General features: G+C 35.4%; 1 protein-coding gene across 4 annotated transcripts in view; it reads left to right on the plus strand.

Moving 5' to 3' along the window:
* PTPRZ1 (protein tyrosine phosphatase receptor type Z1) overlaps positions 1-15835 on the plus strand; it is a 243673-nt gene that overhangs the window by 141749 nt on the left and 86089 nt on the right. For all 4 annotated transcript variants that reach the window (XM_056799637.1, XM_056799634.1, XM_056799636.1 and 1 more), the window contains exons 9-10: positions 8715-8899; positions 11806-11932. In XM_056799637.1, coding sequence (XP_056655615.1) covers positions 8715-8899; positions 11806-11932 — 312 coding nt within the window. The remainder of the gene's footprint in view (positions 1-8714; positions 8900-11805; positions 11933-15835) is intronic.

Consider the following 15835-nt stretch of genomic DNA (forward strand, 5'->3'; position numbering starts at 1 on the left):
TGGATTAGAGCTAAAAGAATTTTCTGTGGGCCCCTGCAAATCCATATTATAGGTAATCCATTAGGCTATTTCCCTCCTCAAAAGTTTAATAGTATTAAACAGCATTTACATAAGTCACTGATATGCAAATCATGCCTTCTAACAGCATGCTGAAAATTAAATGAAAAGTGAATATTTACACTGAGATTATTATTGATAACTGATATCAATATAGTACTTTAACATTTACAAAACACTTCTCTCATTATCTTATTTGAAACCCTCAACTCTATAAGATAGATATTTTTAATCTCCATTTTTCAAATGTTAAATAACTTGCCCATGAATAAAAAGTTAGAAAATAAAATAAAATAAAAAAGTTAGATAATCACGGAGGGAAGACATTGGCATTAAAGAAGATCCAGGAAGTCTTGTAAAATATGGGATTTTAGCTTAAACTTAAAGGAAGTTAGGAGGTGGAGATGAAGAGGGAGAGCATCATAAGTCTGGGGGACAGTCAGGGAAAATGCATGAGGTGAGGAGAAAGAGGAACAACAAGGAGGTCCAATTCCTGGGTCAAAGGTATAAGAATTCCGTTGCCATCCCCTGTGTGGGATTCAGAAAATGCCACCATTCTGGAAGAATGAGGATTGCAAGAGATCCAAAGGAACATGGAAAGATGTCTTGCAGGTATCAATTCCCTGCATGCTATTATCCACAATGACTTTTGGGGAAGACATTATTTCAAAGATAGGAAAAAAATATGTAACTAGACGATGAAGTATATTAAATAAATATGTAAGGAAAAGAGCAAAAATCCTGGTTCAGGGTTCAGCTTTGCAGCTTGCTTTCTGTTTGGAGAAATATCAGCTTCTAGGATTCTTCCTCTTACCCAAAGAACACGATGCCGTTGCTTAGGAATTCATCGTCGAAATGCGTCATTTCTGATGATGACATTTACAGCCTTTGAAGATCTGTATTGATTTGTTGTTGTTGTTGTTTCAGTTCATTAAGATATACTACTCTGTGAGGAGAAAGCTTAACCTCAATGATTGTTTATCTCACGGATCCATAAATCTTGTTGTTCCCTTTGCAAAAGTCATCCAAGTATTGAAAGAGGTCCATCAACTTTACACAAGTGTGGTAGGAATACATTAGAACATGTTTCTAGATCACCCTCAATAGGGTGCTATGTTGAACTTGAACTAACCCTTAGATTAGTAGCAAATAATCGTTAATTCCTTTTTAGTGACACTAAGTAGTTGTTCATGGCGCTTTTTCCACTGCCACCCATCGTAAATATGTCTATTCTCTCTCTCCTCTTCCTTTCATTTCTATTTTTGCTTCCCCACCTCCCTGGCTTAGAAAGCCCCTCTTCCTCCCCTGTGCCTGGGAGAACCCTTCACTTTCTTCAGCTTTTAGCTCAAGTACCACCTTTTCCAGGAAACTTTTCCAGTCCCCTCCCCCAGTATCCTCCTCCCCATCTACCTCATTTGGAAGTAATTTGTACTTAACGTTGAAATTACTTTGTACTTAATCTGTATGTACTTACATAAATATATTTTTGTTCCCCAAAACAGAATGTAAGCTCCTTGGGAGGAGGGACTATTTAATTTTTTTAAAATTTTATCCCCAGACAGTAAGACTTGATGATAAATTCTTTCATTCCTACTGTCTTTTTTATTTCCATTTCTTCTTGTCTTTTTTGTTTTCTAAATCACATATGGTGGTATCCATGAATACTCAACTTTGACTGGTGCTTGATGATGAATTCTTTCATTCCTACTGTCTTTTTTATTTTCATTTCTTCTTGTCTTTTTTCCTCCCCTCTGCTTTAGGTGTTTGTTTTCTAAATCATATATGGTGGTATCCATGAATACTCAATTTAGACTGGTGCTTGATGATGAATTCTTTCTTTCCTACTCTGCCTTTTTTTATTTCCATTTCTTCTTCAGCCTTTTCCCCCCTCTGCCTTAGATGTTTGTTTTCTAAATCATATATGGTGGTATCCAGGACTATTCAACTTAAACTAATTACTAGACAATTATTAGACCCGTTATTAGACCATTATTTGACCAACCAGACGATTCATTATCCCATCTATAAAGACAAGGTAGTATTTTGGAATTAAAACTGCAATATGTGGTATGAGAATCTGCACAACCCAATCCAGTATTGTGGATTTGAATCCTGCCTCCAGAATTTTCTGACTAACCTTAGTGAAGTCACTCAGTTTTCGTTTCATTTTCCCCATCTATAAAATGTGTGGAATAACACTGGAAATAGCTACCCCACAGAATTGTGATAAGGCTGAAGAGACATGATGGGTATGAGTCACTGCATCCTCTCTATGTAAGCTATTATTTCTACCAGATTGCAACCTCCTTGAAAGCAGAAATTCTATTATTCATCTTTGTATCTCCTGGTGCCTCGTAGAAGGTCGTGAATGTAGCGGGCATTTATTGAATGTCTTTTGAACTGGAAATTCTTTGTGACAAGGACATATTTAGGTACCCAAAATTTGCTATTCATAGATGGTAGCAAGAATAAATTACCTTAAATCAGAGCTCTTTGTTAGCCCAAAGTATATATAACTTCCTCTGTATTTAGTAGGGGATGTGCAGGTAATGCCAAAGGCAGCACTTAGTCACAAAAAGCACACCTTTTAGACTTTCTTTGAACTCATCAACATGGGGAGAAGCTGTCATAATGGGATTATAAGAATATTTATAGACTCTTCATGCGGACACTGAGGGCTGCACTTCTTGGTGGCTTATGCATTAAATATCAAGAACCTGTGAGATGTATCAGAAACCCCAAAGTGGTAATAGCCTGAGGCATAGCTGTTGGTGTGCAGTAGTTATGATTTCCCTTCCTGACCTTTATCTTCAAGAGAATTTCCTCTCCAACAGTGAAGATACGATTCTTGCTAGTGAAGACAAAAATAGATTTAGTTCAGCAAATATTTATTAAGTGCCTACTGTGTCCAAGGAATGGAAAAAGGGGGAAGTACAAAAGAGAGAACAACATAGTTCCTGCCCTTAGAAAACTTAGAAAATAATGAGAAAGGAAGGAAAATTATACAAAAGAGGGAAGTTGACTTTGACATACTCATAGAATATAGAATTTTTGAGTTCAAAGGAATCATAGGATAATTTGTCGATGTTGTTAAGTTGTTTCACTTGTATAAAATTCTTTGAGTCCCGATTTGGGACTTTCTTTGCAAAGATACTAGAGTGGTTTGCCATTTTCTTTTCCAGCTTATTTTGTAGATGAGGAAATTGAGGCAATAGGGTTAAATGACTTGTCCAGGGTCACACACAGCTAGAAAAATGTCAGAGCCCAAATTTGAACCCAAGGCCTCCCTTCTCTAGATCTAGCTCTCAATCCATGCTCTAACTTTTCTTTTTTTAAAGGAAGTTCTGTGTTTGGTTACTACCATTTTGCAGGTAAGCTTGTATATGTTGATTGTGTATGTACTGATCTTGACCACCATCATTCTGTAATTTTTTTTTAATCCTCATGATATAGCCTAACCCACAAAACAGGTATTCCAGTATTATATTAGCATCAGGCCAAAATAGAATTGAGAATTAGTGGAATCGAGACTGAGACATCCTTTTTTTTTTTAGCTTAGATGAATTCTTTCAAGTGTATGATTGCTGATTTCTTTCTGCCACCTGGTGGATTTCAGCAGCAGTATCCCAAGATTTAGAATCAGAAAGGATCATAGAGATCATCCATCAATCTTATTGTATGTCCATGTTTCATGGACTGCTTTGGTAGTCTGATTAAAGCCTTTCTTAGAATAATAGAATTGGAAAAATAATTTAAATGCATAAAGCAATAAAATGCTTATTATTACAGATTAAACAAATTGTCAAAAGATTGTATCAAAATTATCAAAGGATTTTAAAATAAGATCTCAGGTTATGAACCCCCAATAGAATAGAATCCTCCTCATTTTATAGCTACCCAGAAGCTCCAAATAATGAAAAGATCTTCCCAAGGTAGCACAGGTGACCTTGAAAATTCATAGAACTCGAAGGGACCTCAGAAATCATTTAGACAATTTTCATATTTTTAAAGATGAACTAAGAGATTAGGGCAGCTAGGTAACACTATAATGCATAGAGTGCTGGACAGAGAATCAAGGAAAACTCATCTTCTTGAGTTCAAATCTGGCCTCAGATGTTTACTAACTATATAACACTTAACCCTGTTGGTGTCAGTTTCTTCATCTGTAAAAATGAGCTAGAGAAGGAAACTGACAAACCACTCCAGTATCTTTACCAAGAAAACCCCAAATGAGGTCATGAAGAGTCAGATAAGACAGAAAAAATAAAAACTGGAACTAAGAGGTCATAAATGAGATTTAAACCCAGTGCTCTTTTTTAATACATAGACCCACTTTTAAACTAATTTAATTGATGTTTAACTTAATATGACTTAAATCAAAGTTTAATAAGGTTCACTTGCCAAAGTTTTCGTGTTGATTAAAGAATTGTCATATGTGACGACACAGAAAATTACCTCCTCAAAATTAAAGTTACAGAAAAATATATAAAATCCTCAAGCAAAAGAATTTTTTTTAAATCTTCTTTATTTGTACCTCATCTCTATATCATCTGTATCTGCAGCATATTTGTTTTGGGTTGCTTCTTGCTTTTTTTGACAGCCACTATAAAATGTTTAGGGAATGAGTCTCGCTGTATATAAAGCAAATTGTTAGTTTGGAGCGCCCTCCTGTGTTCATTCAGTTTAGGTGATGGATGCTGGCAGAGCCATTTGTCAGTCAGTTCTACTTCACTTATATCCAGTTATGCCTGTAGATTGTTCTAAACTGTTTAGTTTTACTTTTCCACTTCCTGGTGTTATCAGCAATTTTAGGGAGAGACCTGGCCAGAATTATGTATGGCCTTAAAAGATGATTCAGAGATATCTTCTTGGTTTTTTTTTTTTAACTCTTTTGCAAAAAATGCTCTTTTGAACCAAACCTACTACTTTAGCACCATACTCTGACAGAACTAGCCACGTAAGGAATTATAGTGATCCAGGGACAATGATTTCCATATATATTGCCATAGTTTCTATTTGGATCCACAAAGTTCAAAATTTGTATGTTTAAGAGATATATTATGAAGCTCTTTTTGTCTATTTTATGGCGAATTTCTAGTTTATTTGACATAATTCTTGCATACTTTTTTATAGCTTGTTATCCTTCCCTAGCAACAATAAAATAAACAGCTGTATTGAGTTATTTTAGGTTTGAAAACACTTATTTAGCCCATTTTATCTATGAAACTTTATTTTTTTAAGTCAGAAATTAGAATTTTGACCTTAGGGATATTTCGGAGATCATTTGGTCCAACCTTCTCATTTTAAAAATGAGAAAACAGAGGTCAAGAAAGATAAGAAATTTGTCATAGTTCACACAGTTATAGACCCAGAACTTCAGTCTAGGTCTCCTGATTCCTGACCTGACACTCTCCCTACTACATCATAATGCTTCAATACGCTTTTAAAGTGTTTAAATAGGTGACACTATGTAAAGATTAAAATTTAGGGGAGACTGAGGCTGGTAGAAATTCGTTTCTCTCTGCAAGGAGTATTATATTTTTTTAGAGGTTTATTAAAGGTTAAGGATTAAAGAAAATACAGGATAAGAAAGGCCTAGACAAGATAATCTCACATCATGGAAGAGACGCCTCTGCTCCAAAACGGAAGGCCAAAAAGAGCCACAAAAGCCTTTGCAATCAGGTTAAATCCCTTCTCGATCTCGGCCCACCTGAGAATTCAGTGAGATTACAAAGCATTTTGGGGAAGTGGAGCAAGGGCTTGTGGGGATTGAAGTCCAGAGTTCAAGTCTATTTTTTACAACTACTTACATTCTTCTTTTTAACCTTTACAATCATTCTGTAAATTGTTTCATACATTGATCATTCCTGTTTTGCTAAGGACCTCCCTGAGGTTCCCAGATGGTGTGACTTTCCCAAGGTTATAAAGGAAATCAAGGACCAAACCATGATGTTGAGTCTTAGTTTCCTTCTTTACGCAATGAAAGTTAAAATACTTGTAGTACCTATCTCATGGATTTGCTGTCATGAATGAGATTTGTGAATCTTGGATCATTTATGATGGTGAATTTTTGTTATTATTGTAAGTAACTGCAAGGCAACATGAAATAAGGGCAAGAAGGGTGATCCAGATGAGAAAAACAAACATCTCTTTTGGCTGGTATAATGAGGGAAGCCCTCAAATAAAGAGGTAGCATTTGACCTCAGCCTTAAAAATGAATAATTATAGTCTTATGTCTATTGGGATCTCCTGACTTCTGATATTAGTATGTCTCTAAGTATAGGAAAAGACCCAGAGTTGATGTAAGGATCAGCACTTCTGGCTTTGTGTCAGAGATTCATCACCAACACATCGCTGGTGTTTTTTATGTTGAAGGTCTTCAAGCGTCAATGCAGCAGGACCAAAAACACAAGACTGACCAAGGAATGGTTCACATCATAGAAACTGGCCACCTTAGCCTTGGATTTCACAGAGCATCCCATGCAATTGATCTGATTCTAGGAATTACTGATAATATACAAATGCATCTGATGAACCAAGAATATTAAGGATGGATGTCCCCAGACTACGTCACTGCCCCCTGAATCTCAGTGTTAATTCTGCTTCTGAGAGACGAAGCAACATGGGCGAAGCCACAGATAGCCAGACTGCCCAGAAGTGCCGGCTAATTATGAACTACCAGGAAGTTAGGGATCCTAGTGGTTTAGGGAATTAGAACTTTTTACAGGTCTAAGTTAGGCAGATCCCCACTGTCTGAATACTCAAAATATTAGTGGATCAGATAGGAGTAATCAAATAAATTGGTAAAATTCTTCTTTTTTTTTTAAGGGCTTCACTTTCAGAGTCATCAATAGTTCTGTTTGTGTCCTCCATTCTTGGGGGAAGCCCAGACTGGTCAGATTGCATCATTTCCTTGGTTAGTTTTTGTTTGTTAGTTTTGCATACAAACTACTTAGTCTCCCTAGGCTTTCCTTTCCTTATATGTAAAATCTCTTTGGACCCATCCCTAAACTCTAAAATTAAAATATCTCTACTGTATGTTTAATCTCGTGGTTTGGGGGCCTAGGCAGGATTAGCTCCCTGGGAAGTTAAAGAAGAGGTAAAACAATCTCTCAGTCTCTGTCTCTGCATCTGTGCCCCCCCTTCTCTTCTCTCTCTCTGTCTCTCTCTCTCTGTGTCTGTGTCTGTGTCTCTATCTGTCTGTCTCTATCACTCTCTGTGTCTCTGTCTCTCTCTGTGTCTCTGTCTCTGTCTCTCTCCCTCCCTCTCTCTCTCTCTCTCTCTCTCTCTCTCTCTCTCTCTCTCTCTCTCTCTCTCTCTCTCTCTCTCTCTCTCTCTCTCTCTCTCTCTCTCTCTCTCCCTCTCTCTCCCACTCTCCCCCTCTCTCCCTCACTTGTCTTTCTTATCCTCATGCCCAGGGTAGAAATGCTGCAGCTGCAGCCAGTCAAGGACCCAGTCTTATCATTGGTCATCATAGTAATTGTAATCTGGTCCATTTCACTCATCTTTAGACACGCCCCCCCCCCCCCCCCCAGTGTCCTCCAACTCACATGACTGACTACCTGGACACCTAATAAACTTTGGCTGTGGAGCAGCTCAGAATGCCTAAATGTAAGGGATCCACCAGCTCAGGCTCCTAGTACTAAGGTTTTAGGCTAGTGCTTGATAGACAAAGGACTTTAGAATCAAATGCAATAAATTCTGATGTAAAGTAATAAGAATTTAGACTTAAGTAGAATTGCCTAGAAGCAAGACCTATCCAAACAAACCTAACACATACTCTATAGGCTTTTACCTAACACGACATGAATTTAGAATACCTGGGCCTGGAAAGGATTTCTAGATTAATTCTGGAGAGTATTTCCTATCTTTTCCCTGGTCTTAGTAGATCTCTGAGACATCTCCAGTGTCATTAGAAGCTCAGAGATGATTCTGGCTGCTTGAAGATATTCAGACCATAGAGATGCCCTTTGAAAAAAAGTTTGGATGGAAGGGAAATTGTTTCTCACAATGTAGCTCACCAGAGAACACAATGGGTGTGTTCAACTCACTTTAGTATAACTTGGTATTCAGAATCCATCATCAAACAACTAGGTTAAAAGCTAGAAAGCTGAGCACTAGAGTGAAGTATCATCAAACAAGAACTGAAGGATAGAAGGGTAATCAGTCATAGGAGAAAGGAAGACAGAGAGCAATGGACACATGCTTCCACAAGAATATCCGAACATATGTTCTAGGAAAGAATAAGAAATTTCCAAAAGAATGAGAAACGATATAATATTCCTTTCTTGGAAAGTAGGTCATATTTTGTACCTTATTTCTTTGATAAATCTACAATTTTCATCTTTTAAAAATCATTATTGTTTTTTTTCCTGTTTGTGTAAATAATGTCTAATTTTAAAATTCTCTTTCAGATATGACCAAAAACCATCTATTGATTTTTGTAGCTGAGGTTAGACTGAAAAAAAGTCATTATTCCCTTTCATAATCTTTTTACCCTGTTTGAAAATACATAAAATAAAACATGTCCTTTGGAGTCATCAGAAGAAGTAACAATGCTGTGTGCTCTTCAGTAAAATGCACTTTAATTTTTTGAAAGACTGAAGCTTGTGAATAACTCTATGACTATTAAACATGCAATTATTTTCTTCCTAAAGTTTGCAGCTCAGAACCAGAAAATATTCAAGCTGATCCAGAGAACTTTACCAGCCTTCTTGTCACATGGGAGAGACCACGAGTGGTTTATGATACCATGATTGAAAAGTTTGCCGTCTTCTATCAACAGTTAGACGGAGAAGACCAAACTAAGCATGAATTTCTGACAGATGGGTATCAGGACTTGGTAACTGTAAACTCATTCATTTTTATGCATTAATATTATTGTAATATGATGGCTTTCAAAACAGATTTCATTTTTAAATTTTGTATTTTACACAAGATATCATATTCCCATACTATCTTATGACTGTTTGAAAGTCTGTATGAAGTTATCGTTTTGCAGAGCCAGTTCTAGGTCATGTTATGATACATAGTGAAAACAAGTCTTTTCACGAGAAAGCAAAACAGACTATGTAACTGAGGTAAGAATGCCAACTTGAGTGTCAGTTTTCCCAGTAATTCATGATAAATCATGCCCGAGTCTCCAAGCTAAGTGAAATAGAGAATCCTCCATGAAACAAAAATCACTTTCATCCTTTCATAAAAGTCCTTCTGCTTGATTGATCACTTAAATTTTCTTTTTTGTGTTGACTTTGAGCAAGTTGTCATTTACTGGCTGCTTGAGAAAGCTTAGTCTTTATATAGCTTTGTGCCTACAGCATAACCAACAAACACAGTTTTGGAGCTGGGAAGGACAATACAATCCAAACCTCTCATTTTCTGACCAAGGGGTAGTAGTAAGACTTTAATGCTAAATTTGAATGCATCTTGAAAAAAATATACAGTTGGAAATAATATTGGTCAAACTTCAATAACAAAGCAGAACTCCATATAATATTACATGGTATCACTTATTGATAGGAATTTGCTTGTGTAAATAAATAAATTATGAGAAGAACTGGAGGCCACTTGGCCAAGTACAGTTTTATGTAGAGCAGGGGCAGAGAGCCTTCTCTATCAAAAGCAATTGTTCCAGCAGGGGGTTGGGGGGGAATCAAAGTTCATATATACAAAATATAAATGCTGTTTTATCTTCTTTTAAGAAAAAAACAATAATGTAACATTTCTCCATCTCTAAATTTAAGAACAAGAAACATAAGGCTATTCAGTTGACTAATATATGTTAACATATACTTTGAATATCAATTATAGCTAATTAAAAAAAAAGAGGAAGTAAGAAACATATCATGGAAACATTTCTATAGACATATTGGTGTATTGTATTATATATAATATATGAAGAAAAAGAAAAAAAGGGGGTACAAAGAGAAATACACAGACCCAAAGACAATGAGAGAAACTCTACTGATAGAAGCATACTTTCATGAAATAGGATCCCTATCATATGGTCATTTCACATATTCCAAATCAAAGTTTTTAAAGTCGTATTATATTTTCAGGACATTAGGGATATTTTACTTTTATTAAAATAATGTTTAAAATGTTCCAACTTATTGGTATGATGATCGTGTAATGATTCATTTCAGAATTTTCTGATACATATATATGTCATAATAATAATACATAACATGAGTTTAAAGTAGGCACATAAATCTATAATTTAAAAACAATATACAAAGCAAAATAATTTATGAGAGTTCTCTATAAATAAGAAGCCACTTTTAAAATTCAAGATAATCAATTTTGGCCTGCTAAGTGATTTAAAAGAAACAATTTTCTCTAATCTGTCTTTATTCTGAATATTACCTTTCTTGGCCTATTCCATCTAATAAAATTCTATTTTATTTCCTCCATAAGATCTTTGTACCTGGGACTGATTTGAAATTTGGATAATATCAAATCATTAGCTGATGCCAGCCTCTCAGAACCCCAGCTATCTGTGTGATACTATATACTCTCTTCCCTTACTGAACTAGATACTGATACAATATTTGATATTTTTTCATTTTTGCTTCCTTGATAGGTGGAACATCTATTTTCAAAAGGTATAATAAAAACAATAACAGTGGTACTGTGGTTCTTATCACACTTTGACATTGTTCTGTGGACAAAATTAAATTAAATCAAGTCCTGGATCCAAGGCATGGCTAGAATCATAAAATCTCAAAGTTGGAAGGAAGGTCAAAGGCAATCTAATCCAATAAATGCTTTCATAGGAATATATCCCCCATCATCCCTGGCAAGAGATCATCTAGCCTATGCTTAATGTCCTCCAGTGATTGGGAATCTCACCACTTCCATCTTAAGGCAGTTCATTCTATTTTGGGGGCTGCTCTAATTGTTAGGAAAATTTTGTTTACTTGGAGCCAAAGATTACATTTGTTCTACTACCTCTTCTTCCTAGTCCTTTCCTCTAGAGCAAGCAAAACAAGCCATATTCTTTCCCACAACAACCCTTCATCTATTTAATGACAACTATTATATAATTTTTTCTCCAAATCAAATGTGTCCTCCTTTAGCCTATTCTCATAGCATGATCTTGTCATTTTTCAAGATCTTTGATCACCTACTTCTAAATGAGTATCTATCTTATACATATTCTCCCCCAAAATGCAATACCCCAAATTGAACATATTTGAGATATGTTCTGAGCAGCACAGAAAATAATGGGACAAGAAAAAGATTATATTTTTACCCTAGAATGGGCAGGATAATCAATATCAACTCAATAAATATCTGGCATTGTTAGAGAATGAGTAACCTATACAGAAAACTGAACCCAGCTGTTACTTTATAGTAAATTGAATTCTTCCCCCCCCAATCTTTCTACACTCTATTGTCATGTATCTTTCCTATTAGAAGATTTCACAATTTTAGATTTTTTATAGATTTACCGTAATTTACTAGGCTCAGAAAATACAAATGTTTAAGGAGATGCTTAATCTTTCTGAGGCTGAGTTTCCTCATCTGTAAAATGAGAATAATAATAGCACCTACCTCACAGGGTTGTTGTGAAGATCAAATATAATTGAAATAACACATACCTGAATCTTTACAAACTTTAAAATGCTATATAAATACTAGCTATTATTATCAACAAATTAAACATTTTTTACTATAACTGTCTAGGATGTTCAGAACCTGAGTTAAAATGCCACACTGATATAATCAACAACATTTCTCTTTTAGGGTGCTATTCTAAATAATTTGCTGCCCAATACAAGTTACGTTCTTCAGATTGTAGCTGTGTGCACTAATGGTTTATATGGAAAGTACAGTGACCAACTGGTTATTGACATGCCTTCGGATGATACAGGTAAGTGCTACTCTGAAAGCAGTTGTCATTTTAAATGAAAAGAAACTTATTCTTCCTTACACAATGGGGTTACAAGTATATCTAAGGTTCAGGTCTTCCACCATTTAAAATTGTCTCTGTGTAACTGACATTTCCATCCCCTGGGGTTATGCTCCAGCTCACCTGGTGGCCCCTCATTTTGCATTCCCCAGCTAGCCACAGAACTTTCAAAGTGTTACTAGCAAAAGAGGATCTACTTTCCCTGGAACTCTCTGCACTCCTGTGTTCTCTGCTTCCTCCTTATTCCTGTTTTACCTGATCTATGAGTATCAGAGAGATAAGGAGCCTTGCCCAAAGGAGTTGTTCTGAGCTGGGGAAGGGATTCTAGGAGGAGAGAGACCCACCTAGAGAAGGAAATTTGAGCAGATTCTGCTTGGGGAGGACAGAAAGGCAGGGCTGAATTATTGAAAGAGATAAATAGGAAAATCAGCTAATGAATACTGGGTGATTAGCTGCTTAAACTTGGGTAAAAAGTATCCAGGCACTGAGGTTTGATGCCACAGCTCAAGCCAGCAGTTTCCCAAGGAGACATTATGTATCCCAAAAGGAGCATGGAGTCACCCTAAGGAATGTGCAATGAATCAGCCATCCCTCCCCATGATAATCATTGGGATTGTCTCCAACACAGCTAAACCATTCCTTATACTCATAACTCAGCACTCCTCCCCTAAATAAGGTGACTGCATCACAAGTCCTCCCCTTAGGACATTTTTAATACAACAACTGTGAAGCCAAGTTCTTCCACCCCTCTCAGCATCCCTACACCCTGTTCCCCTCCATCATGTTCATCTTATGGCCATAGCAAATTCCAACCCCATCCCCTATCTCATTGGCCCAGTAACCAATGAGTTCGATCCCTTCCAATGTCCTTTTTTTGTTTTGGGTGGAACAGACTGAGTCACATAGGATGATAAAAAAACAGATGGGTATTTTTTTGTCATCTTGATCAAGTCACTGGATCTCAGGTTAAACTTAGATTTTAAAGCCTTTAAGAATTCTTCCAGCTCTACATTTATGACGTCAAGGTGCTAATCCACATCACAAATCCCTCCCCCCAAACCTAACCCTCTTCCAAATCTCTCAATATTTATTGTGGATACCACCATCCTTCCAGTAATTCAGATTTGAAACCTTAGTGCCGTCCCTTCCTCCTCACTCTCCTCCATCTCATATCCATTCCGTTGCCAGATTTTTTCTACCTCTTCAGCCTCTCTGGTATCTCCCATTCCCATCAAATGAGACATTTGTAAAGTCCTGTCTAGCACCTAATTAAATGCTTCATAAATATCTCTCCCATCCCTCCTCCCCTCACATAGCCACCACCAATATTCAGACTTTCCTGTCCTTTTGCCTGAACTATTACAATAGCTTCTTAATGAGTCTCCCTGCCTCAAGTCTTTCTGTCCAATCCATCCTCTCTGTAGCTTCCAAAGTGATCTGCAATTAGGTTGATGATGCTCCCATACTCACTAAGCTCTTAATATTAGAATCAAATGTTATTTCACATTTATTTTATTTTTAGGACTAGTTTTAAGTTTTACAATGTACATAATTATTAGTACAGAGTTCACATCGGTAGTTTATAAGTATAGATATTTAAGAGTACATGCCCCCCGATTTTTTTATTAATAGGTTGCATTGTCGAAAATAGTTTGAAGACTATTGACCCAGGCAGATGGGGGAAAATATAATTTGTTGTGGTTACTTTAATTTAATTTAAAACTATATTTCATCGAGTGAGATTCTCCTGTTATGGCATCTCCAAACTTGTAGTTAATATATTAATAAGTAGGCTGCAACTGTTAGCAAATTAGTTAATTAGGGTCATGTTTACACATCTGTTATCAACACAAGCTTTTCATTGTTTAACCAAGCTCTCTTAAGTTTGTTAGAGTCATTATTAGCTATTAATAAGTTATAACATGCTTGCATTTCACGAATATGTGTGAATTACACATCTTGAGTTTTCTAATAGGGGGCCACCCTTAGTGAGTATTTATTAAGGTGCTTCAGGAAGGCCTTCTTAAACAAATATATGATCATTCTTTAAAATAGCGGCACAAAATCTATGTAAGATTGTTTACAATCTCATCAGAGGGAAAGGGAGGAGAGAGTGAATTCAAGACTCAAGATTCTTTTGTAAATGTTGGAAAATGTTTTTGCGTGGAATTGGGGAGAAAACAAAAATATCTTTTAAAATAGCATCACAGTAAGGAGCTTAATAAAGGAAAAAACTTTAAATGGCCTCTGATTATTGACTTCAGACCAATATGGTATGCATATTTTCATATGGAGTGATCATAAATTGTGAGAAAGTTTTTAAAAATTACTCCAGTATATTTAATTATAAATAAAGTGGAATCTTCTTAAAAATCAATAGGACAGAAGAGGGGAGGGGCAATACCTTTTTTTTTTTTTGAGTTCTAACAGTATCCAGAACTAAAATCAGCAGATGACTGTTCCTGAGGAGCAAGGAATTAATTTCTGATTCTGGAATTGACTGCTATGAAAAATCAGGCAAATTACATTAATTCATAATATTTTAATTCTCCACTTTTTAAATGATGGCAGTAATTTATGTTTATGACATATGTATTGGTCTTCAAAAAGTTTTGTAAGTGAAGACTTTAAATGAATGTCATTAAAAGACATTCTCATTTTAATTTCCTTTCTTTAGCCCTCAAAATATCTTGTAGTAAGTATACATGATTTTAAGATCATGTGACAGATTTTGAATTTTTAAATTTGGAAATAACTGAGTGTTTTCCCCTTGTTGATATAGCTGAAAATCTTTTTGCTTTTAAAAATATCCTTAACTGAATTCTCTTTCCCAAGAACAAATTCCATTTTAAAAATTTCCTTCTGATTGTATTTTCTTTGCATGATATTGCTTTTCTTTGCATGCTGTTACTAAATGAAAATCTTTGCCAAATTGGTCTAAAAGCACATCTGTATTCCCTTGCTATTTGTTGTTTAAGAAAAGCAATGCTGGTAAGCATAATTTGTCTGTTGACAGAGGTAAATTAAATCATTTCATTTGTGTTTAGCTAATGGGAAAAGTATATTCTTCTTTGATCATCTATATAATGAATATGTCAAGAATGAAACTCACTGAAATTAAGTGGGAGTTTTTTTCACTTAAATGAAAGTAGAAAACTATATAATAATAGTCAAATTTCAGTTTTATTCAAGTCAAGGAAACTGTTTTTCCTACATACATATGGCAAAGGATCTAACTTCCTGGTTTTAAACAAACTGTATTTTCACTAATCATTTCCTTCAGTGTCATTCTAGCTAATTCAGTAATGACTCCTTCAGTAAGTAGGGTGGTTTTATTAGGACAGTGTACATGTTCAAATATATAAGCTTCCAAATTAGTGCTTACCTATATTTCCTGAAATCATTCTCTTGTTTACTGCCCAAGTATCAAGAGCAATTTATGTTGAATTTATATTTACTCGTTGCCTACAATTAATTACTCTGATGGAAATGTGGATAATATGATAACATCGTGACTATGTGAACATTGTTATCTTTCTTATCGCCATCTTTAAGTCTAATATGATTATTAATTAATATTAATATAATTTTCTAATATAATAATATTTTCAGTACAAAATGATACTTAAAAGAAAGTATCAAGTTAAATTGTAGTTTCTAACCATTTTTTTAACCAAAGTTCTGCTCACTAGGCTACCTAAAAATACTATCAATGGCAGTGTTATAAAGATCATGTAAGTCAATGGGATAAGAAGTGATAAAAAAAATATTCCAGGTGGTTAAAATCCCTGCTACCCTTGTGTGTTTTTAAGGTATGTTGTATTGAATATATTTATTTCACTATATATTTAATTTAAATGTCAT

Source organism: Monodelphis domestica, chromosome 5, assembly GCF_027887165.1.
Source record: "Monodelphis domestica isolate mMonDom1 chromosome 5, mMonDom1.pri, whole genome shotgun sequence".
In the NCBI taxonomy this organism is placed as follows: Eukaryota; Metazoa; Chordata; class Mammalia; order Didelphimorphia; family Didelphidae; genus Monodelphis; species Monodelphis domestica.